The sequence below is a fragment of the Labrus bergylta genome, chromosome 8 (assembly GCF_963930695.1).
Source record: "Labrus bergylta chromosome 8, fLabBer1.1, whole genome shotgun sequence".
NCBI lineage: Eukaryota > Metazoa > Chordata > Actinopteri > Labriformes > Labridae > Labrus > Labrus bergylta.
Window position 1 is genome coordinate 6,101,818 of NC_089202.1, and position 25,582 is coordinate 6,127,399.

General features: G+C 38.3%; 1 protein-coding gene across 9 annotated transcripts in view; it reads right to left on the reverse strand.

Annotated features, from left to right (window-relative positions):
• cobl (cordon-bleu WH2 repeat protein) overlaps nucleotides 1–24,108 on the reverse strand; it is a 53,589-nt gene extending 29,481 nt beyond the window's left edge. For 2 of the 9 annotated variants that reach the window (XM_020657187.3, XM_020657186.3), the window contains exons 1-8: nucleotides 23,830–24,035; nucleotides 23,605–23,734; nucleotides 10,790–10,987; nucleotides 7,880–8,090; nucleotides 6,010–6,238; nucleotides 4,451–4,495; nucleotides 3,161–3,249; nucleotides 2,744–2,815 (exon numbers count right to left, since the gene is read on the reverse strand). In XM_020657187.3, the coding sequence (XP_020512843.1) occupies nucleotides 2,744–2,815; nucleotides 3,161–3,249; nucleotides 4,451–4,495; nucleotides 6,010–6,238; nucleotides 7,880–8,090; nucleotides 10,790–10,987; nucleotides 23,605–23,633 (873 nt within the window). In that variant the 5' untranslated portion in view covers nucleotides 23,634–23,734; nucleotides 23,830–24,035. Of the gene's footprint in view, nucleotides 1–2,743; nucleotides 2,816–3,160; nucleotides 3,250–4,450; nucleotides 4,496–6,009; nucleotides 6,239–7,879; nucleotides 8,091–10,789; nucleotides 10,988–12,230; nucleotides 12,359–23,604; nucleotides 23,735–23,829 lie in introns of all 9 variants that reach the window. The other 7 variants (XM_065957829.1, XM_065957831.1, XM_065957830.1 and 4 more) reach the window with 7 other exon arrangements.
• Between the last annotated feature and the right edge of the window lie 1,474 nt (nucleotides 24,109–25,582).

Here is a 25,582-nt window from a genome sequence, read left to right on the forward strand (position 1 = left end):
AGAGACTTAGATGAACTTAACACTGATCTGAAAGGCAGTGTTTCGCTGCCCTCTCTGGTTAAGAGTTTTGTTTCTGTGTAATCTCTGATCACACCAGGCATCACTACTGGTCAGACATGGTCAGAATAATGGACTTTTGGACATTTTAACCACACACAACAGTGATGTCATGAGCTGTGTACAGGCTCAGCAATTGTGCTCATAAAATTTTTGTAAAGGGAATCAAGCCGAGCAGAATTCTGACAATTAAAACACCCCGCAGTATCACCATCACAGACATCAATTCCTCTGCGTGTATTAACACCTTTTAATAGGTGTTATTTCACTCTTTAAAATCAGGGGTCCGATTCGTGAAAAATCAAATGACACTACTGTCAAAACTAAAAGATGCTCCACAGTATCTTATTTAAGGGAATTATTCATACCACTGGGAATCCCAAACCACCAATGCTTGTAATAAATGTATTGTGCAATCATGTTTATGGTTTATGGTACATAAAAAGTACATAAAACAAAAACATGCACATCGTCCATACTTTTAGTCAGTGTGTTTCAGTTTCAGTTCTGATTGATGCTTTCAGAGCATGTTACTGGTATTTTTTTAGACCACATGCACGCACGCACACACGCACAGTAGTTTAGCCCCTAATGATCAATTAGAGATAAGAGGCAGGGCTTTTAGTGCTAATGTAGGCAAGGTAGAGTAATCTGATGCCTTTAGCCTGATAACATTGTGCGTTTATGTGTGTTGGTCTGTGTGCATGAATGTGTGTGTGGTCTGAGAACAGCCATGGGCCGAAAAACAATAATAACAGCAAGAAAGCTCATGTAGATTAAAACTAAGGGACAGTAAGACCTGGCTTACTATAAATACGTATAAACTAGTTGCATCTTTCAAAGAGGATTCAAGAGTCTAAAATAGATTCCAGTATTCAAGCACGATGTCTGTACATTAGCTTGATTTTTTTAATTCATACATGTTTCTCTCTGTTCTAAGTTAATATTTCTTCCAAAGGGAAGCTAGCTGCACAGTCAGAAACATATGATGCAGCCTTTAACATTTTAATGGTGGAAGAAAATATGATTCAGTGTTGGCATACCAAATGTGTGATGTTGAAGAAATACTGACAAAAAAGAAGGGTGGAGAAGTGAATCCAGAAGCTCTGTGCTCTCTGAGACAATGAAGTGAACCGGAGTGAACCAGAGAGTGTTTTCTAAGCTAATACAATCCTACACCATATTGATCTGAGGTGAGCCACAGTGGCTCCTGCTGAACTGAGGTTCATGGTTTCTAAATCACATCAACATGATTGAGTTATGGGTATAACAGAAACATTAAGCAAGAGAGCTGCTTAATGCAGCATCTGAGGGCACATCTGGCTATCATCAATCACACACACTGAGTGCTTGCTGGGAGTTAATATTTGGGTAAAAAATACAACCAATAATGATTGTTATTGCTTTTTAATGATGAAACACCACATCACTTAAGCTTCTCATTCTTTCCAGAAGATTCATGTTCTTGCTACTTACAAACTCTGTCTGGGATTTTGTGTAAGCTGCAATGGATCTAATAGCCTTTTTTATTAATTTCATTTTTAATTTCATTTGATTCATTTGTAAGAAAGAAAAAGAAGTTTGGGGCAAACAGAATTGTTGGTACTAAACACTGCGAACAGATTGCTGACAAACAGAGGCAGTTGCTGCCCTCCGGTGGCCATCAGAGCGCATTACTGAGAGTCAAGCATCACTAAGGCAGCAACAAGATCCTTTTCTTTGAACATGGGACTGAGCTTAAAGTTTATTTCAACTTGGTGTATTTAAAAAGTGCATGACTATTGTAACCCAACAGCTCATGGTAACTTTTTACACTAACGTGATTTCTACATGAAATCATAGATATGGTTCCTAAGGGAATCTTCAGCCGCAACTTTACAAATGTTTACAGTTACAACTAATGTTGCCTTTTTTTTTATAAATCAGTTCATTTATTATTAAAATTAAAACGTATTGACAAGGAAATGTGTTATTATACTTTTAAAAAAACATAATCTATAACCATTGATTTAAAAATGTTTTTTTCTTAATCCACAAAATACATTTTGCAGAATTGTACTAAATCCTCAACTGTCTTTACTTTTAATGTCCTCTTGAGTGATATGCTCAGGCAATATTGGAATTGTTAATCTGCTCTTGTGTGACCTGACACTCACTCAAAAGTTCTCAATAGTTAAGAGACAGAGCACCTCAAGTCTTTTTATACTTTACGTCACTCTTAATGTAATACTGAAGTAGAGGGAGCCATTCAATACACAAACATAACAACAGAGACGCCTCAGTGAAAGCTCTGACCTGCAACTGTTTTGCTATATTTCTACTGCTATATTGTATATTTTGGAGAAACTGTAACAATCGAATTTCCCTCTGGGATTAATAAAAGTATTTCTGATTCTGATTCTGAAATCGAGGACCTTAGTGGGAGTGGCCTGCAGTGCTGTGCATTCTGGGATTTGGTGTCTTTCATCCACATGAGCCAAAAAGACACTTTCTGCCTTTTCTCGGCCAAGAAGGCACCAACTTCATAATGTATTTCACATTTTTACTACATATATGACTCAATGTCAATACAGATTCATGTTTCAACGGACGAAGTATCCCTTTAAGGTAGAATCGCATTTAAAAAAAAAAGATTTGATTTCATTGATCACATCTGGATACTGGCACATATGTTAGCAATACTTACATTGTATTGTGAATCTGTATGTTGGATTGCATTATCATCAAAGTCATCCATGTCCATAGAGGTTGTGTCTGTCTGCAAACAGAGGGCACAGCAAACATGCAGCATTCAACAAGGCATCCATGCATTTAGCATGCTTCAGCTATCAATCTGAATAAGTACAACTGGCATGCAGGACTCAAGGTTAGTTTGTCAATTGTTACTCAACAACATCATATTTGTATTGCACATATGAATATCCCTTAGTCCCTGCTTCACTCTGTGACAGTTTCATTATCTCTGCTCTCTGCTCAGGTAATGAAACAGCATTACGCTTTTAAAAGTCAAATGGTTAAAGAGTGAGATGAGTATACTTCCTGCTAAATTCAACCATCTGACAAAAAACAGAAAATATAAACAGTAAAAGAGCTGAAGTCTTACTTTGTTTTTCCTCCTGCTGAACTGGAAGATACCCAGGAGGCCTTTCTTTTCTGCTTTGCCCAAACTGGTGGTACTGGAGCAGATGGAGTCTAAAGAAGACAGCAAGGAGAAGGAAGAGGAGACAGATGTATTATAGAGTCTGTGAAAAGCAAATGAGGAATTCAGTAGTGATAGAGACAATTCATCCTTGTATGCAGGGGTTAATTAGGTTAAAAACAAAATACAGTGTTGGATTGATTTTAAAGGAGAAATATGTTAGATATCTTCTGAATTCATTCATAAAATGACCTCACTATATCATCAGACATTGAGGAAGCATGCTTTGCTGAAGTGCTGTCTTCTCTGACAACAGTGCAGCAGCCACTATGTCCTCCTCCTAAGTTCAGATTTGTGTCAAGAATGGTTTGTTTTTTCCAGAGAAGGCAGTTTTAAGGCACCATCACACAGCCGTTTTTGTTTTTGTTTTTTTTTTAAACAGGTGTTGCAGCGACCAGAGCGGGAAATCAAACTGGTTAAGATACAACTGATTCTACCCGACATAAAAAGCCTGGGAACATTCTAATAAGCCCCATGACCAGAAACGTGGTAAAACTAGGATACATATTGGAGATGCTTTTAAAAAAGAGAGGTTATGATGCAGAAAGGTTTAAAGATTGATGCAGGGCTGGCTAAACACTGAAGCTTCAGTGTCCGTCACATGGCAACCTGTGAGCACATAAACTCTAGGGAGGAAGGAGAAAGCTCTCTTCAGTGTTTTAAATTTGGACTGCGGTAACAATTTTAAACTCTATGTGGCAGAGTTACATATTGCTCCTTTAAGGTAGATTTACTTTCTATCTGAGTCATTCAATTGACTTGATGAACAGACATAAAATGTTATGTCCATGTCTGTTAACTTTCTAGAAATTAGTAGTTGTATAAATGTGCGTCACCATTTTAACAGTACTGAGTTTTCTCAGCAGAGGGCGCTAAAGCTTTATTTTTCTCAAAGACACCCTCTGCTACAAAGTAAAGGCACAACTTAAATAAAAAAAACTCAGAGCTATACTATCACTTCAGCTGGATTTAAAAATAGCTGGAGAACAGAAGGTTAGTAACAGATCATAATTGAGGATGTTAACATGAGTTTCAAAATTAAAATGAACAAAACAAGCGGATCAACACACCGACATGCTCGTCCAATACAGTTAAGCAGGGTTAATAAGCAGACAGCAGCACGTTGGGTTATTCAGCTTCATTTTTTAAAAACCAGTAACACTTAAGACAAACAAGAATTATTGTGACTTATACCTGAGTAGTATAGAGCGGGGGCTGAAGCCATTTTAGGCTGGAGAACTGGAAAATATCACAAGGTATAAAAAAATGTGAATCAACTGAATGCTTACTGACTTTCATTATCCATTTTATTTTCACCACTGGAAAACCAACACAGATGGTTTGATTAAACTCCAAGGAGACAATTTATGACAAAACAAACTAAATGCTTTTTGATTTTTTTTATAACCTGTCCTTTATGAGTCCCAGAAAGGTTGAATATTAAATTAGAACCACGACATAAAAGCTTTTGACCATAAAAATGACATAGCGTTTTAAATGCTCCTACCTCTATTTCTCATGACCACAAAACACAAGCTCTCCTCTGAGAGCACACCCCATGACAAGAGCAATAACTATAAATAGCAGTGGGTGTGTACTGTAACTACGGTAATGAGCCATAATATCAGATTTTTGACCATAATTCAGCTTCCCACTCTAGATAAAGCATGAAGATTGTACTTTAAGAGAAGATGTGTACAGTATTGTCAAAGGCTTATTTAGATGTACTTTAAGAGAAAATGTGTACAGTATTGTCAAAGGCTTATTTAGACGAACAACAGAAACACAAACTGGTATTTTGTTTATGCTCTGTAGCTCTGTAGTGAGGCTGGTATATTGACTCAGACTGCATAAAACTACATGTCAGTAAATATCTACATACAAGTCATGCATTACTGGAGAATATGATGTAATGTTGGTTTTGTGGCCCATTGGATCTGAAGCATTATAATGAGCTGCTTTGAAGTTTTTGTATCCAATCCATACTTTGTTCAGTTTCCTGTTAAGGAACACTGTCTTTTGTTTTACTTGTTTTCTTATCTTTCAATCTGGTCGAAGAGGGAACAGGCTATAAAACCTCATGAATGTTAAACTTCATGTTCCAATAGGTAAATACACATGTATCTTATACTCTATGATAAAATAAGAGGGCAGCCTCAGGGCAGGTTAAATCTCAGGAAGGCAGGGATGCAGTCTCAGTACATCTGACACACCATCGCCGTTTTCCGCCCTATAGTTTCAATAAGCAACTGAAACATTTTTCCTCTACTTTTGATAAAGAGCAACCACTTGTTTAATATTTTTAGGATATAATTGTTTCAATTTGTAGTAAAATTAAAACCTATAAAAGAGAAAATGTGTATCTTTCCAAAAGTATCTCCATGTGTGCATCTTGTTTAAATAAGCATCCATACATCCATACATCAAATTTAATTATAACATTTGCCACAGTCATTTCTTTGTGGATATTAATATGAAGGCTGACAGCAGATAGTATGTGACCATGTTTGTACAAGCCCAGGCACATATCAGTATCTCTGATAGCTTTGTTTACTTCTTCTTTAATTAGCTTTATTACAAAAGCCACAACTTTCACACAGAATAAACTCAAGTATTCTTCTTATTCATTGAATTCAACAAGGTTAATGTATCCAAATCTATCTGTATATATCGTTCCTCAAGCAATAATACATTTTCTAAAAAAGATCACTACATTTTTAGAACATCAGCAGAATAAAGCAGTCAGGGTTTACCTAGACTCTGATCGTGTACGTAGAGCTCCTTGATTCCCAGTTCTGTCAGAGATTTGTCCAGAGGCAATTCGTGGCGACTGAGATTATCCTTTAAAAGCAGGACATGTGCCGGGTCAAACTCACACTTGTCACAGATGACTGGTATCAGAGCCTGGAGTGCTACCAACGGGTTGACCCGCACCACTGCCTTTTGGCTGCCGTGGTAGTTCACCATCAAACGCACTGTTTTCTGATGCAGAGAGGGAACAATGGTGGAAACAAATTAGCATTTTTTTTTTTTACACTGAGGGAGATAAAACACGGTGTAGTACCAACAATGTGTACACAGCTGTGGATACTGATGAAATATATATATACAGTGTATATATATATATCATCAATGCAGTAAACCAGTAGGAGACCATGCTAGATCACTATATCATGCAAAGAGGAAAAAAGTTAGACCTGTAAAAAAAGACAAGAAAAGTCAATGACTGAAAAAAAGATTCACCATCATCATACCCATACCAAACCTTAAAAAGAAATTACTAATGGAAGTGTATGTCATCTAAATGAGTTGATGGTTATGTTTTTTCACAACACAGGAGCAATGATTGTGAATGAATGGACGAAGGTCAACTGAAGAACTGTGTTTGATTTTCTTATAGCGTCACAACAAGCGTGTGGAATGTAAACTATGGGGGCAGCAGAGGAGCTGAATGAATCTCAACAATGAGTGACTTCAGGTTAAACTTTGGTTGCTGACAGCAGAAGGAACATTTTAATAGACTGAACATGAGTATTCCAGTGTGTACATAATGTACAAGCATGTGATCTTGGAAATCTATATGGAGGTTGTTATAACTAACTACAACATTACATAGTGTTCTGTTGTTGAGAACAGCTAGCAGACTGTAGAGATTTCTTTATCATTAAGTGGTTCACATCAGCCTCTATAAAAACACACACCCCACTCAGAAGTCAAGAACTGAAGAATTAAAAAAATGGCTCCTCAGCTGGTGGCTCTCAAGGGTCTTTGGAATTTTGAATAGAGTGACATTAGATATTACGCTAAAACATGTTTCTGCATTTTGTCACCCTTGATGTCATTTTAGACTGGAAGTACAATGAAAAGAAAGGTTTAACACAGAAGAGCGATGACTCATAGCAATGTTTGCAATAGTGTCGGTGCCTGGCCTGGGGCCAGGCAGGCCAAAGGGAGAGAGAGCAGCCAGTGAGCCCCGAGAGGAGCAGAGAAATAATGCATGGTAACTAAAGGTAAGGCACTCATCAAATATTCAAACTGTAGGAGGAGAACAGAGGAGAGGCAGAGAAAAGAGGAGACACAAAGGGACAAATGCTTAGTAGAAAGAAGTTCAAATAGGCAAGTGAGCTGTAAAAAGAGATGACAACAAGTCAAAGAGGAATACAGGTGATGAAGACAAGGAGGAACACTCAGACTGTAAACCAAGTGTGACAGAACTGACTCCAATGTCATGCTAGGGCAGTCTTATTTCCAACTGGCTTCCTACCTTTGAATTGGCCCTTAAAGGTTTCACTGGCCTTGCTTTCTGCCAGCGGTCACAGGTAAAAAAGTTAAAGAGGGGAGGGATGGATAATATACGGAGGGACATGTTTAGAACCACTGCATCATGCTATGTTAATGGATCTTGATTATCAGGATCACACCAGTCTACATTAAGAGAAAACAAGGATAGCTCTGAGATATTTCTTAAATCATTGTAATCTGGGAACTCTTACCATTAAATTACCTGTCTCTGTAATCTAACCTGTTTTAAATAAGCTGTTTCAAGCTTAAAAACAAAAAACAAAACGGAAAGCACACATGCCAAAAAGGGCATCCACATCACAGTATCCGCCGGTTACTCACTTCTGGCACTTTGGGAGCTGGTCTGCGCACCACCTTCTCCTCCCACACTTTCTCCTTGATGAGGACGCAGGCCACGTTGAGGGAGCCCAGTAGTGCGTTGGGCTTGAACCCCAAAGTGTGGCCCTCAGCCGACAACAGTTCCAGGGTGTGCAGCGCTGGGTTCAGGTGGTAGCGGCTACACAGCTCGACCAGCAGGTCCATCAGAGCCTTACTGCAAGAGCAAGGAAAAGAGAGAAAGGGGTGAGAGAGAAAGTGGTAGAGAGAGGGGAGGAGTGGGGAAGAGAGTTTTGAAGAAAGGACCAGGGGAGGAGAAGGGGAGTAAGGGAGTAATAAAGGGAGGTAGGAGAGACGATAGGGTTACAAAGCCTACCTCGCTTTAGCATTTGTGCAGAGAATAGTAATTACGTCATGCAACGAAACATTTAAACTTGAAACAATTAGAACAGCTAGCTGATAGCTTACTGTTATAACTATATAGGAATCTAATTTACTCACCTGGCTGTTATCACAGACACACTGTAGGTTGAATAGTAATGGCACTGATTTTGACAGGAACAGAAACAGCTTTGTAGCTGTTTCAAGAACATGTAAAACAAAAGTCTGAAAACCAACACCAAGAAGAATGTTCTTGATGTTCTAGAGAACCTCATGTAACACATTTACATTGAATCTGTATTTAAATGTATGTTTATCTTGACAGAAACTCTCCAAGAGCCACAAACGAACAAAGGCAGATAGATGAGAGATAGTGGCTTAGAGAACTTATAAAAGGCAAACTATGGGGTAGTGTCGTTATGACAAACTACTTATGTCCATCCACCCACAATAAGGCTCTGCAGTCGGCTTTGTGTGTGTGTGTGTGTGTGTGTGTGTGTGTGTGTGTGTGTGTGTGTGTGTGTGTGTGTGTGTGTGTGTGTGTGTGTGTGTGTGTGTGTGTGTGTGTGTGTGTGTGTGTGTGTGTGTGTGTGTGTGTGTGTGTGTGTGTGTGGGGGGGGTGCTACAGTACTACCTGTCAATCCTGGTATAAAGAAACCAAGAGACAGTCTCCAATGTTTTCTGGGAACAGCCAGATCAGATGACAGGACTGAGAGAGAGACACAGCTACAAAGGACACCATTGACAATCAGCATCACCAAGGACACTGTCTACAACTTAAAAACAACAATCTGCACTCGACAGAACGAGTGTCCTCCTGCGTGAGCTTTAGGATCGAAATGTATCAACAACATCCCACTGCACATGCACCATCAGAAACTAATTAAGGAACTATTTTTTAATTATATTTAGCATGTTTATGAGTTACAGTTCAGTACTTCCCTTCTCATTTGTGATTTTGTTTTACAGGAATGTTATGAAGTCAAGTACTGTTCATTACCTGTAGCTCACTTCAGACATCTTTAACATCATGACATGTTGTATCAAAGGCACAGATGTTTGAGGTTATTCATTAGGAGTCTTTATAAAACCTTTCACTGGATGTGATTGTGCAATAATAAAAGGGCTACTCTGGTGTGAATGTGAATGTAAAAATAGAGTTTATATTGCCAGATAAACAATACTGTACATGGAACAATTGAAGCACTTTCTGACTGATTTTTTTTTTTCCCGATTTCATTTTTGATGCTCAATTTAATTAATTTGTGTTTTTAATCAACATTTTACTGATGCTAAAATGGGTTAATTAATGCTGAACAGAATTTACATTTTTACTGTAACTTCTTGGCGCTCAATTGAACATTATAATAATAATTACATTTCGGCTAACTGTACATTTAATGGGCTTGTTTTGATTGCATTACAAGTGTTGCGAAAGGGATGATCGGTTTTGGCACACAGAAAGCTTAAAGGAGACTTGAGACTGGGTCTGAGGTACCATCAGGTTTCTCTAGAAGTCACAACAGATAAAATGTTTATCCCGTCTAATTTCTGTTTTGAAATGTTTGAAAGAGTTCTTATTCTTATGTTTAATTGTGTATAAACTCATCTGACATCTACCAGTACTTCAAAAGTTATCAGTTTCTTTTTCTTTGCCTCAAAGGAGTACAGGCTAAGTACCACTTGGGAGAAAAAAAAGGTTTAGAGTGTAAAGAATAATATAATATAATATTGGTGGAATCAGATTATCAGGTAAGCATAAATTCTACAAATATCCTACAAATATGTCCCTTTTTTAAATAAGAGAAAATAATCTGTTAATGAAACCTCAGCCTTCTCTCAGATTGACTGTATGAGCTGTCAAAACCATTCTCTCTTTTTCTTATTGATCAGAGTCCAAAGCTGGACTGTAAGCACAGCTAAAAGCTTAAATGTAATACCATACAAACTATCTTTTTTTTAATTTTATTTTTTACTAACGGTATATACAATAACGGGAATAAGACCTTAATAGGCCTTCACAACATGATTGAATGATTTTTTTATTTCATTTTCGTCGGATAATTAAAGCTCTCCAGAGACTCCTACAGGCTGGTTTGTCTTTTAAAGGAGCACCTTGTTGTTCTGTACTCCAGAGGCATCTCTGATTGTCTGAGAACCTCATTAGGGAGGGGGATCATTAGCAGGTCAGCCTTCATCTGTCAGCTCTCTCAGACAAAGCTTGTGCTGAGACAGAGAATGGGACCCCCTTTACATGGGCCCACTGGCACAGCAACCCAAACAGAGAGAGAAGCAACAAACAGGTCTCATACTGTTTGTCTGGTAAATGAGGTCAGAACATAAAATCATGCTGCTGAGCTAAGCCATAGATAAGATTCACATAGTTAAATGAATGGAATTTCTGCAGGCAAACTTTTCTTAATCAGTATCCAGAGCAAAACGTGACACTTTACAGCCACTCTTAAGGTAGAACGAGGCATTGGCACACTGCACAAAGCCTTTTTAAAGGGAGTTAATGTGATTTTGTCTCCTCACCTTCCATCCTCAGTCACAGAAGTCTGGTATCCCTGTGGGAGTGTTAGCAGTAGATCCACAGTGGGCCTCAGCATGTTCTCCTTGGCATCTTTACCTGACGTCCCTCCCCCATCAGGTACAGCATTCCTGAAGATGTTGCGTGGCGCGGGCTGAGGGGCTTGCGGTGGAGGTGGAGGGGCACGTGCCTTCATTTTCCTCCTAAGATTTGACAATGACAGGAAGGGGAATATATATTTAGTTGTTCTATTCTCGTTTCTTACATTGATCTCAGTTTGTCTTTTTAGGACTTGCACAAAGTGTTCAGAAATAATCAGGCATTAGTTTCACATCAGGACGCATGAGGCTGATAAAAGAAACATGTCCAACTCCACTGTGTTAGATAAAGAGTCTTCAATCTAATGTTAGTTATATCACATACTGATACACTAAATTTAGTATTACAACAAATTATGACGTGAATGTTTGTTCCTCTGACGGATTTGTATTTTCTTTTAACTCAGTCTTAGAAAGCACAGCCTACTGAACACAACCCACTGCCTCAATCTCAGGTACCCTCTCTGAATGCTAATGAATGTCTCTGTCTCTGTTTGTGACACGGCCCTTTATCTCCCCCCTTAGATTACATAACTAACTCAGATATGCTGAGAGGACCCGTTTTGTCAACATGATCCAGCCCTGAGCGGCTGCCTATTCCATCTGTTCCTGACACTCCTCTGAGTAGTTCATAATATCTTAATAATAATAATTCCCTTTTATGATCTCCCTCTGAGGCACTCTTACTCACACTCTAGAAATACAGTGGCACAAAGTAAATGTTCCCTAAAGTTTTCTAAAGGAATGAATTTAAAACCTTACTTTTACACAAACAACTTCCATCGTTAAATCTTATTTCATGCATGAATATTTCATTAAGATATGCTCAGACAAAGTGATCAAAAGCAATGCTTAAATGTAAATGTTAGGTTGGAACAGTTGTGTTTAAACAAAATCTGATAAATTGGATATAAGCACTGTAGTACAACAGTTTCAGTCACATCAACACATTTTAAAGCAGTAATATTTTAGTTCTAAAGGTTTTTGATTGGCTTCAGGGGTTTTCTGTAAATGATTGAGTGTTCTGTCAACAGCTGTATGAAACCTATAAAAAAGGAGATAATGCACGCCATCTTTAAAGCACAGATCTTAAGGGTAGGGAAAGTGGCAGATGTCAATGACATGCTGGTGTAGCGACGAGATGCTGTTTACAGCACATTTGACCTCAGCTCAGTGTAAACTGTACTTAGTGAGGCGGAGACAGCAGATTAGACAGAAATCAAACATTTCACTCTGCTAACAATGATGAATGTGAACTCTATGCCACCCATTTCAGCACCTATTCTTTCTCTGTCTTAACAGTACAAATATTAGCCTTAGATAACAAAAGAGAAAACATCCAACTCACGTCAAAAACAGTCCTTGTGTTGATTAACTGTTCCAAAAGAGCGACTGTTTATGAATCCAGCTCCAAGCTTTAGACACACTCAGACACAATGTGTGTGTATAATCCTGTATCCGTCAAAGTACTCCTGCCTGGCATAAAGGCGAAAAGAGCACAACGAAAAGAAAGAATGCACGTGATCATAGCACACAGAGTGGACTCTAACCTAGCTGAAGTTAACCTTTAACAGCTGCATCGGATATCAACTCACTCTCACCGACAAGATCTATAGTGTCATTGACTCATTGTGCAATGTTGATAGTGTTTTAATGGGCACATATGGGAGTGACAGACTTAAAGTTTGACAGCATTAGTCAGACTAGGAAAGTAAACAGCAGATCATTCTGCATTTTAAAACATACCCTTACTCACAAGAAATAAAGAATTTCTTTTTTTTTTTGTAGCAGAGAGTTTTAAAGGCGGGAGGTTTTTCTGTTGAGTCTGTGTTTTGAAGGTAAACAGAAGTGGGCTCTGTGGAGCTGTGGGACTGGGCCCCGGCCAGGTTTAACACAGTCATCCAGTATCTCTCTCCGCCTCTCGCTCTTACCATAACGTTTCCCTCTCTCTCTCACTTTCCCTCTCTTTTACATGCACAAAGACTCCTTTAGGAAAAGCCTCGTCTCCCACAGAGCTAGAATGGGCAAGCATGAACACAGAAAGAGAGAGAGAGCGAGAGAGAGTAAGGAAGAGCAGGAAACCCAGCTCCGGCACAGGAGGGCAGTAAGTGCTGAGCTGATACAGGGACTGAGTTACAAACGGGCTCATACACACACATAGCCACTAAAAAGGTTACTAATGGACCTTTCGGAACCACTCCGTTCTTTTCACTTGACTAAACAGTATTTAAAAGGATATATTTATTTCACTATCCTTCATTTAATGTGTTCTTTTTAGCAGGGGAGGTTGTTTGTTTAGACCTGAGGTGAAAACAGTTAGAAATGTTTTTTCAAGTAAAATTCAAAAAACAAACAAGACACTGACTGAAATCTTCTCGAACTGCCAAAGACACTAAAGACTCCTGTGGTCTGTGGTCAAATCATTCAAAACAACATGTGAGCGGCCTCAAATGGAAAAAACAAAGTGAGCACAGTCTGGCTAGTGATTATATGAGAGGGGTTAGACTTTGGTGCTTACCAAACAAGGCTGGAGTCTAAACAAAAGTTTTGGCATAATAAAGTCATGTATGATTGACAGAAACATCATCTATAACAGGACATATTCTATTTAACACTGCATAAACAGAGAAATAATCTTAATATGTCATACTGAATACTAACTTGAAACTAATACTAATCTAAGGGTGGACTAACTCTTATGACCTTAGCTTGGCAATACAAGAATAGTTATACAGAAGTCTACACAGTACCATCACTCTTCCTATGTTACTGTCTCTGTGCTTGCCCCTGTGCCAGATTATCTCAGGGTTTGCATATGTGTGTAGGTATGGAAATGTATTAACAGTGTGTGCTGTGCATAACAGACAGTGTGTCAGGCTTTATCTCCTCCCTGACCCAAATACAACCCCGCTCATTCACAATCAAGGCGCCAGGAATAATCGAGCCTTTGAGTGCTACAGAGTTTGTGTTAATGTGGGGTTTCTGATGCGCATACAGATACCTGTGTGCAAATGTTTAATCGCACAGATCTATGTATACTGATAAAATATGGAAAACATGTTTTGAAAAAGATGTCAAAGGTTGATTTCAGAATTTAGGGAGGGGGGAATCATTTGCACTTTGAATTATGCATAACTGCAAACTCACTAACAATGTGTGTACAATGTAAAACCATTCTAAGTTCAAGTCTGATTTATTTTTGCTAGATGAGAAGTTAAATTATATACTGCAGCACAGCTGGGACACAGTGGAGGGTTTTTTGGTAGGGAAAGAAGTAACTGTCAGTGACTGTATTCATCCCAGCCATGGAAACTCAAAAGTTCCCACTCAGCAAAGTCTTATAAAAATAATGGAACAAATTCGTTTTTCTCTAAAGTGGGCTCTGCCAGCAGACACTCCACCAAAATCCACTTAGAAATGTTCAGTATGTTCAGTTTCTGTTTTGTCTTTTTCTGCACAAAGTCCTCATCTCTTTTTGTGTATTCAAAATAAACATAAATGAAAAACTACAGTTTGTGCTTTTATGATGTTTTACTCCCTTCCTTGAAGTTTGCACCAGTCATATGGATTGTCAGTCTGCTGAAACCTTCAGTGCAACGATACAGAAGGCTAGTTGTGACCGCGTGAGAAAAACTAGGACAGACAGACTGGTCAACTAATAAAGTCTGCTGTTGATGTAAGTAAATCAAACTTTTATTTCAGGCAGCAGGTAGAGCCAAACAATCATTTGATCATTAAGAAAGAGTCACTAAGGTACACAGACGGCCAGATGTGTCCTCAAGTTAGAGACAAGGACATCATGTTTATTAAGCATCAGACAATGGGATCTTTAAAACAATGAGCTACTATCCTCTAATGAAGACATTCAACTGGGAATGGAGCAGATTAATTAGCTGAAAATAGAGGGCTGACTGACCTCAAATCATTGAGACAAACTTTATGCATTGTGAGAACACAAATAATGTCTGAAACAAAGCTCTGTGCACAATAATGAGTGGTTTAACAGACAAATGTCACAAATTGTATCATTTATTTGTTAACATAAACAGTTTAAAAGACATAAGACTAAAAAAACAATACCAAAGGATGTCTGCAGTAGACACACAAACACACAAACAAGCCACATTACCAGCTTTTTCTCTATGGTAGGATAATATACTGACAAACTCATTCAAAGCTATTTCATCAAAGCAGTTTCTTGCAGTGTGTTTCTATTTCAAGACAAAATCTTCATCAAACTTATTATTATCAATATTCGTTATATAAATATGAATTAAACATTTTTTGGTCTGCCTTTCTTTTTTGTTACTTCTAAAAAATGTGAAAATGTGAGAAAACATCATTGTCCCAGACAAAAATTCCCAACTTCAAATTAGGGCCCGACCGATATGAGATTTTTGGGGCCAATACCGATATCTATATTGGGAAGAAAAACAGTCAGATACCGATATACTAGCCGATATCTTTCTAAGATATATGAAATCAGTATACTTGTTATATACTAGCCGATATTGTTATATACTAGCCGATATCTTTCTAAGATATATGAAATCATTAGAGATAGATAGATATAAATATACACAATGACTGCGCTGATCCCTTAAATGTGGAAAAGATAATGTAGACGAGACGGTCACTCAAATGGAAAATAACTGTGCAAGTACGTGCATAACCGCTTGACACATTGGAGAGTGATAATGCTTGTTGTAATCCATATAGCACACTCTGCTGGTGAAAGAGAACTGCTAGTTTATTTTACACAATCAACCTCAAATTAAATGTTATTTAACTTGTAAATAAATCTATTAATATCGGCGCATATGTGATATAATATGAGCCAATACCGATAGTCACTTGGTAAACTAAAAATGGCAATATTATCGGCTGGCTGCTTAATCGGTCAAGCTCTACTTCAAATTGTTACCAACTGTGGTAAAATGTGAAACCTGCCAAACTGATATCAAACATGTAAGCATCTCTCATGCTTGAGAGCTACTTAAAGGACACACCCTCCCACCTTCATGTAAGCACATACACATGCACATAAGAGCCAAAGCCTCACTTGTCTGTCTGCACCACACGTGTCTGTGCACACTTGAGTTTTAACCTCCTGTTGTCCATTAGACTGAGAGTAAACGCTGCACATCCTGAACCATCGGCCACTCACACTCACAATCGCCGTCCTGCTATGAAGCATGCATACCAACTTGATGTCATGGTGTCCCCATGGCAACCTATATTTACACCACTTGACTGCAGAGGAGTGGAGTCCTCAGTTTAGTAGCAGCTGTGGATTTAAGCCGCAAACACACAAAAGGTGAGCGATTCAGAGAAGAAGAAACAGATCCCTTGACAGTTGCCTGGCACACAAGCCTCCTCACTCAGCGTATGCCTTGACGCTCATGTTACCTTCAGAGTCCAGTCTTACTCTCTTTATAGGACACATGTGGTCCACAGCAACCTTAAAACTCCCTCAGTACAAACAAACAGCCAGGTTAAAATTCTGAAATTAGAGCAAATTAAAGTAGAAATAGTGTAAATATTAATGTTTAAATCTCAGAGTTTTCTATTGAGTTTCACTTAAAGTTTAGATTGATTTATTTGGAAATGATAGCAGCTCATAAACAAAAACATACAAATTTTAAAACAGCTCTGTAGGACCGGTACAGGGCTCAAACCTCATTTAACCCACCCTTATCACCCCTCCCCCACAAAAAAAAATCGATAATTCACTAAGCTGTACCTAAGTCAGTGGTATGGAGCCAGAGGGTCAAACAACTTGTCTCGTATCAAACCCAGCGACTGTCTGCCTTCCTACCTCATTCATGTGGTGGTTAAGATGCCATGAGGCTTAACTATTATTGTCGTAACTGTGTGGCCTGTGTTTTATCCAATAATAGCAGTAAATCAAAGTAATGACATTAAGGACTAGGCTTTATAAGAGTAACACCACTGGCTCCAGTCCAAGCTGTTTATCAAATGCTGTGCAGTGGTAAGAGGCTGAAGTTGCAGTTTATATACAATCATAAACCGTTTTAAGCATTTAAATGATGATGTAACACTCAATTGGATCTGGACTGCCTTAATGCAGTATTTTCACTGCATTTGCATTCATACTGTATCTCTTTCTGTATACGCTGATTTCAATTTATAGGTACAGTTTTGGCTGCTTAATAAAATATGTTTATATATGAAGTTGAAGACCTAAAATAAAAACATGTTGATCTCGAGGTGGTTTATCGGATTGAATGTAATCCGGTTTATTTGATTATCAAGTGACGACTTCCAACCTCTATTAAAAACAAATGGAAAGAGCTTGGCTTAATCTCAAGTTTGATAGGAGCACAGAGTCACTAACAGTAACATAATGACCTGGGGGAGACAAAAGACAACACCACACCTCAGGTGCTAAATGAATTGTTGCTCGTTGGGATCAATTAGCCTGCTTACACTCCGTGCAGTAACGTGCAGAGTTTATGTTCAGGATGTATTGCAATGACTTCTGGTTAAGTCTGAACCGGTGATCTAGGAGTGTCTGTTTCACAGCGACTTAAAAGACAGAAATCCACTTACTGTAATAGCACACCACACCCTACACTATCCTCCTCTGTCCTCTCCTCTCCTGACATGACACATCATCACAGTCATCTTATCCTCTTATGACCAGTGACAAAGCGACACGCTGTTTGTGTTCACACCAGACATGTTCCAAGACAACAATGATCATACAAATATAGACACAGGAAGCAAACCTACCCTTCTGTCTGTACAGCTGGAAAGAAAATCTGTCATACTTAAGAAGAGCTGGCTTGATTTAATACCATCAACACTCTTGTTTACCAAAGAGGATTTTTTTATGTGACATTAGGACACATTTTATAGCATTCATTATGCCTCCGGTAAAATCAGGCAGTTCTATACTAAAGCAATGATCTATTACTTTTGGAGCTCATATTTATCACTTCTACTGATGAGTGATCTTTTAATCCTCTGACACATCATATCCGCTCTAGAAGTTGCATGTCAGAGTAAGATCCCAGTGTCCTCATGTTTCCTAATTAATAAAACACTTCAGTATTAATGGCATAGCAAAAGATTAATAAATCAATTGTTGAGTCACAGGAGCATTGACAGTGAATACTTTTTTCTAGGTGCAGTGAGAAAGAAGCTGTGCACTTTGCACCAGCTGTAGTAAACGAGCAGCTTTTGGGTGGCAAACAGGCCCACAGGCCAACAGGTAAGACAAGAAATAAAGGGAAGAAAGGATACTGGTGGTTGTTAAAAGAGAAGGCTGATGAAATCTTAAAGGTAGGGGAATAGAAAAGGGTAGATGGTGAAGTCAAACATTAGAGGAAAAAAGGGTAGAGAAGGAATGTAGCGGCAGGGCAGCAGGAAGTGATAATTAGTCTGTTCTCTATTCCCTAAGCAGCTTGTCCAATTAGAGAGAGAGACACAGAGAGCTCCTGCTGGAGACACAAGAAGAAAAACACTTAAGGTACAGATATTGTTGAGATTAGCAGACAGACAGAGCTTAGAACAGGATCCTTTGATTTGAAAATAATATATAATGGACATGCACCGATTGTGAAAATCAGGGCGGATTGTAGTATTTAAAATAAAACATTTTAGCTAAATGCAGATTCCAATGTTTTTTTTTTATTGTTGTTAGCAGTCCCTCCTTTTGAAATGCCACAGGAAAATGGTCACACATACTGCACAATACTGATCGTGCTCAGAGATGATGTAAGACTCCCTCACTTCCAAAATGTTTTCAAGATGATAACAGATCAGAGTTTGTCCTCCTCTCTGAATTAGCAATTAGGTTTACTAACTTACACAAATGCGACTTATCAGCTACTGGCATCGGTGTACATTATTTGCTGATAACAGCCGATACCCATGTTAAACCTGTATATCGGTGCATCCCTAACACAAACGAGAAAAGCCACACTAAAATCCCATCTTGAACATCTTTATTGGGATTTTAATAATGGAAGGGGTTTAAAAAGAAACAAAGTCAACAAATAAAACAGAAATGGCACCTTTATTTTTGGACTGCATGTGCACCTGTCTAAAAGCTTCGGAATTGTTTTGTGATCATTTTAAAAAGGAATGGAAAAGGATTCCTGTATAACGCAGTGACACAAACTCTAAACTGTGTTTTCTCTGTAATCCAGAAATTATAGCAGCATTGTTAAGGGGTTCAAACACTGACTCAATTCTATCAGAACTTGTGCAAGAGAGATTGCAATTCACCACCTCAGCTTTATCAGGCAATTTCGCAGCTATGGCATGTCAGTTGCTGTAAGAGAAGTCGGTCCAACTGTACACACTCACACACACACACTCACACACACACACACACACACAGTCCGTCTGTCTTCCTCCCTGACAAACCCACATGCCACAGAGACTAACATATGACTGCAGGCTTCCAGAAATAAATCTGAGCAGCCCATAACAGCTGCATAGTAAGAGTACAGACAGATACACTCCACTGAAGTGATACAGGTTAACTTCATTGTTTAAGGGGTGCTTCCTTTAATCAGCGATGGAGGTTTGCAAATTAAGCAAAAGGTTGGAAAGTGGGGTTGATAGAGCACAAGAGTCTATAAATACAGCCAGACTAGATGTCTAGCTGTGAAGTAAATACATTAGGAGAGCATGTGCTACTTTGAATTCTTCTCTGAGAACCCATTAATTAAATCCTGCTGTGCCTGAGTATACAATAAACTACGAGGGACATTGCTGACAATAGACATTGCTGTATTGTTAATACAAAGTTTCCCAAACATATCATTCTTACCAGTCTAGTAATATTTCTGCAATACTGACTGCTTATAAAAACAATGAACTGAGCAAAGGATTGGATACTTTTGATTTCATCTTTTCAGCCAGTGTGATTGGTCAAGCTTCTATCCTTGCAGAACAATCTTGTGGACGAATTGCATCCACACCCTTTCTATTTCAAACACTACTGCAAGTGAAATGGTTACAGATATTACCAGATACATACTGTACTGCTGCCAGAGACGCATAGCCTCGAATACTCTTTCGCTCTCTGGCCTATCTCAGCTTTCATGGGAGTTATATTTAACCCATTATAAAAATAACCCTAAATATCCAGATGTGACCACACACACTAAAACATGTTCCACTTTGCTCAGATTAAATACAGCCCTCAAGTAAGGGAGGAAAAGGAGGGAACTCCCTCTGTCAGCAGTTCTGAGCTGGTGGCCCACCACATAAACCTTAAAATTCTAAATAGAGGAGATTTCTGAAGGATGTGCAAGGGTGTGGAGCTTTTGTTTAGTACTGTCCACTATTTAAGACCTGAGCCGGGAAATACTTGGTTCTGGCAGATAACATTATCTCAATATATTTAAGTTTACTTCTGTAAGTATTTTTAAAAACTGTATGGACCGACAGATACACATGATAGTCAAATAACATGCAAAGGGTGACACTGACATTCTAGTACAGGAGGCAGCGGGCCAAAATAAAAATGAAAATAAATAATCCCTCAGCGCTCATGGGCACAGATTTTTATTTTGGCACACAAACTTTAGCACAAAAATAGGCAAAGCCTGTCTTGTGATAGATGTCATAATTGTTTGTCTCTATTTAGTGTAGACTAAACCTTGTGACAGAAGTAAACTCAAGTAAAGGTTCTGACGTCACACAGAAGAGCAGAAATAAGCTTTAAAACCTGCAACAGCAGAGTAAACACTGACAAGAAGAAAAACACACAAAAGGACAGCAGTTGCCGATTAATGCTTTCTCTGTTTTTGTTTTCTTTTTTAAAGTCTGTTGCCTCCTTATTGCTTCTGAAAGAGTGGATACTTTAATTAAAAGCCTGTAACAAACCCACATTAATCACAGCCTTCTGGACTAAACCTCACTCAGCACTCAGAGACAGACATATAGAGGCAGACACGACATAACACCATGCCAGACTTAAGAGGAATACACCACTGCGTGCAAATTAAGACTGTTGTGCATCATAGCTGACTAATGTAGCCTAAATGCAACAGATGTTCTAACCAGAGCTCCTACACATTTTCCATCTCAAAATTTCAAACTCTTTTGGGTTGACACTTCTAGTATTCTGGATAGATTTTTAAACACATTTGGCATATCAGTACGAATAAATTGTTTTAAAATCCAACATTTAACAAAACTTTGACAGACCTATACAAGTACAGTATGAGGGTTTTGCTTGGGATACTCCAGAAAGCCATTAGCAGTCTATCAACCCAAAGAGGAAGTAAACCAACCAGTGTTGCACGCAATGGTATTATTTTCTCCTAACTGTGCAGCCTTGGAATTGAAGTTGATGCCAGTCCCCACAAAAAGATAGTCTGTTTACTTTCCAGATAACTGGATTGGACAATCGTGTGAATACTATAGAAATACTATTTACCATGCTCCTTTGTTTTTTTTTCGTAGCAGATTACTGAAATCAGATTCCACAGATATCTTTTTTTCCTAGGAACACTGTTAACTCACCCCATAGAACACAAATTAAAACAAGCGCAAGCCAGAGTAATTTCATAATATCATGTCTTGTCATGTCTTGTAGTAAGATTATGGGTTATCTTCAAACCATGAGATATACTCATTAGTCTCTGGGGAGGGGAGGAAGTTGTACTTTGTGTCCAGGCTTAATTATAAGTGTATAATGCTCAGCAGGGCTTCATTCAGGTGACCTTTCTACCTCCCCTGGGGAACGCACTATCAAACACACACAGTCTTACACACCCACTGCTCAGATTTCAACAGAAAGGTACAAAAGAATATGGCTTCCCTCGAAAGAGCCATCTCTTCCTTCTGCGTTTGTCTGCTCAGTGACTGTGTTTTGTGTGTGTAAATGTGTGTTTATGTAGTTTTATGAGCTGCCTTTCATTAGACCGTGCAATGTAGTAAAGTAGCTAATCCCTGTGTGATGACGAAAGAGAGATCACAACACAAAGGGAGTTGTCATGGTAATTTATATGGATAGAAATGGCACACACTGACCGGATAAAGAAGGTATTTTGGTTTCTTTGCTGACTCTGTGACCAGTCTACTTTGTAATTTGGCCAGTGATGTGGCCTCCTGAGAGTGTGAAATCACTGTGTTTGAAAGGTTCTGGTTAAAGAGACCTTTGCTTGAAAGACCAGACCGATCATTAAATCCACCCATCAGCACTCTTTCTGTCAAAATCACAACCTTCTCATGTGGCCCTATGAAGAGCATACACTTCTGCTGAGCCTTTACCACACACCTACATTACAGACGGAGTACTTTAGAGGGTCCTTACTAACTAAAAGCTGACTGACAAAAGGTATGAACCCAATGACAATGCCAGAAATAACACTGCTGACTTAAGAATGGATGAAGTCAGCCACTTTTAATTTTACAGGATAAAGATATTACGATAGCCCCCATGTAGCACATAATCATATTGCTGTAGCCTGTAGGATTACTGTACACCTGGTCATGCACCAATAACACTAAGAACTCTTTCTGTATTTTGCTTATTTTTGCTAAAACAAAGATAAGATAAACAAGTTAAGACCTACTTTAATCCAAGCCACTTTCCACTGTGACTGCATTGTAACAAACCGAGGCCACTGAAGGCTAGTGCAATCTTTTATCTCGTAATCTTCTATCAGCATGGTCATTATTCAAACAAATTATTCAAATTTAGGATAAAACACTCAGATATGCTTCTCTGTGTCACAGTGACACCTGGAAACTAAAAAGCTGCCTAATTCTATTTGAACTGTTGTCTTATGCATACTCTGGGATGATTCAGTTTTTGTTGATGATGGGATCAGCTGATGTCTTTCTATATACAGTCATAGTTTGTACTAAAACTGTAGGATTAATGTAAAAACTTCACACATGTAGCCTATTGTGTCCCCTGGGGCAGAACTGTGCACTTATCACAGAATAGAGAGCAACAACCATGACATTCCAGCATTCCTGCATCCTGAAACTGTCATTTATTTATTTATACTTACTTCTGTTAAATGTCAAATTTTTAAATAGGCTAATACAATTAAGTTGGCAGTCATTTAACGCCCCAGCCACGCCCCAAACAAATGAAAGCATAGAACAATAACATACAGCAACTACAGTTTTTTTTTTTTTTTTGGTGTTCTTTAGCCAATAAAAGGTTGTGTCATTTATTTTTTCGACACTAGAAACAAACTACACTGTCATACCCATACCATGTCTTGACCTCGTACTGTTCACATAGTTGGTTGTGGGGGTAAATGGAGAGCAGGCTGATCCGGCTGCTGGAACTCTCTCTCTCGCTCTCTCTCTCTCTCTGTTGTCCCTGCACACTAAAGGCAACCAACGCGGTGAACTGTTGCTGTGGAGGCTCTCCACAAGGTAGTTTTAATGAGCTCCATTGACCAATGTAAGCCCACTGTTATCATGGACAAGGTGTGTTTATGCCACGCAGCCACAATATTAGCTAAATATGCTGGGGGAAAAAGGCAGCCGTGTTTAATAAAATAAAATAATACTACGAATAATTACAAGAGAAATTCTTAATTTTGTTTCTGATGTGCAACAAGAAATGCGCAGTGTGTAGTGGCCGAGTCCATTAGTGTTTAACCAGCTGAAATTAGACGTATTAACAAGAAAGTTTAGATTTTAATAATCACACAATTATATAAAAGTTGAATTCCTTCAGTAAACAAGGTGCTTGAGTTTAAATAACTTACCCTGAAGGTGGTTTTGATGCATCAGTCATTGCAGTGATTAGTAAACTTGGATATCCAACTTCAGCTGAAGTGGGTTCCCAAAATCCGCCGTCGCTCTTAGACTCGGTGAATATCCATATTTTGCTCTCACCTGCACATCAAAATTGTTTAATTACTTTAGTCCAGCGAGTTTTGTAATATATCTCAACGATTAAACAGTTGTTAAAAGGTAGGAGTAAACTTTACATTTTTTTTATTCGTACAGGTCCAACTAGTGAGTTCGCAGAGAAGACAGTCTGTGTGACCTGAAGCAGCACAAACACCGCAAATGTCCGTTTGGGTTTAACTAACTACGACATAAGAATCGTTAAACTTCCGATATTTTAAAGTCCAACTTACTTCAGTCAACACGGTCTAACTGAGTCATTCTCACTGACTCAGTTAGTTGTCAAATCCACTGGATGTGCTGCTTCGTATCCCCCGGCAGACTTTCCCTCCAGCGTTGTCAAGGTAACAGGATTGATAATAGAGCTGTCCGTATGGCGTTTCAAAATAAGAGAAAATAATAGAATAGGAATTTAATATATTATAGCCTACTGTGGATTTTTAAACTCGGGGCTTTCTCAGGCCTCTCTTCTCTTTTATCAAATATTATGCCTGCCTGATGAGATAAGGCGGGCAGAGTCAGTGGCATCTTTTAAATCACTTCTTAAAACTCACTTTTATAGACTTGCTTTTTTATGTGATTTCTCCTTTAAAGATCTATCCCTTCCTTTTATTAATTTTATTGCTTTTAACCTTTTTATCTTTCTCTTCTTTAAATGTTTTAGCCTTTATATGTATCCCTTCCTGTATTAATTTTATTTTTTTCTCTTATTATCTATATTATTCATGTTATTTGCATTTTTAACATTTTGCCCTCTCTGTTGCTCTATCTCTGTTCTGTTGTTGTTTTGCTGTATTTGCTCTGTCTGTCACAGCACTTTGTAAACATTTTTTTTTAAAGGTGCTATATAAATAAATATATTATTATTACTATTATTATTATTATTATTATGTACAAAGGTGCCTTACAAAAACACTCACATGCCTATTGGATGAAAAGTGCATTTTTGGATATTCAAAACAGGATAATAGCCAACAAACAAGGAAGGTCAATACGTTATATTCATATTACTTATTTTATCACTTAATACTAATAATATGCTATAATTTAGTATGCTTTACTTAGTACACATATAGGGTTTAACTGTCGCTGTAACGATTTCTGAGAATTTCCACTCTTATTTTGTAGGCAGTGCTGCAGAGTTTCCGGTCCCCCTGCTGTGGTGTCTGTCTAACTTGATGTGGTTCTCTTCAGCCCGCCTTCGTCAGCAGATCTCACGTCAATCATCCTCATTGAGAATTCACTGAGCGCCAGCTGGAGAGCGACGGCAACAAATACAAGTGCACCGCAAATACACAGACACGAAATGTCTTTAAATTTAAGCTTCAGAGCGAAACTAAGTAAAATGTATTCAACAGAGGAGACATGATATTCTGACCGTTAATATTCGTATTGTTGGTGATGATAGCGATGTTGTTATCGTTTTACAAATACATTATTAGTATTGGTAACCTTACCTTTAAACACACAATGGCTTAAAAAAAAGTTGTATTTGTTATTCTAACAAAGTTTCTATGCACAATGCCTCATTGAAATTCATGAAGCTGAATTCAAACCTTTTCTCCCGGTATGTTTCTCCCGGCATGCTTTGTGCTCACAACACAACTATGGTATTTTTCTCCACCACAAGAGGTCACTCTTAGACCCCTCTGCAATTTTAAGAAGCGCACTCAACACTCAACAAGCCTGGTTATCATAATACAACAGTCATTAGAAGAAGAATAAAATAACAACAAGCACAATACTACTACTACTACTATTACTATTACTACTTCTACTACTACTACTACTACTACTACTACTACTACTTCTACTACTAGGCTTCTACTAAAA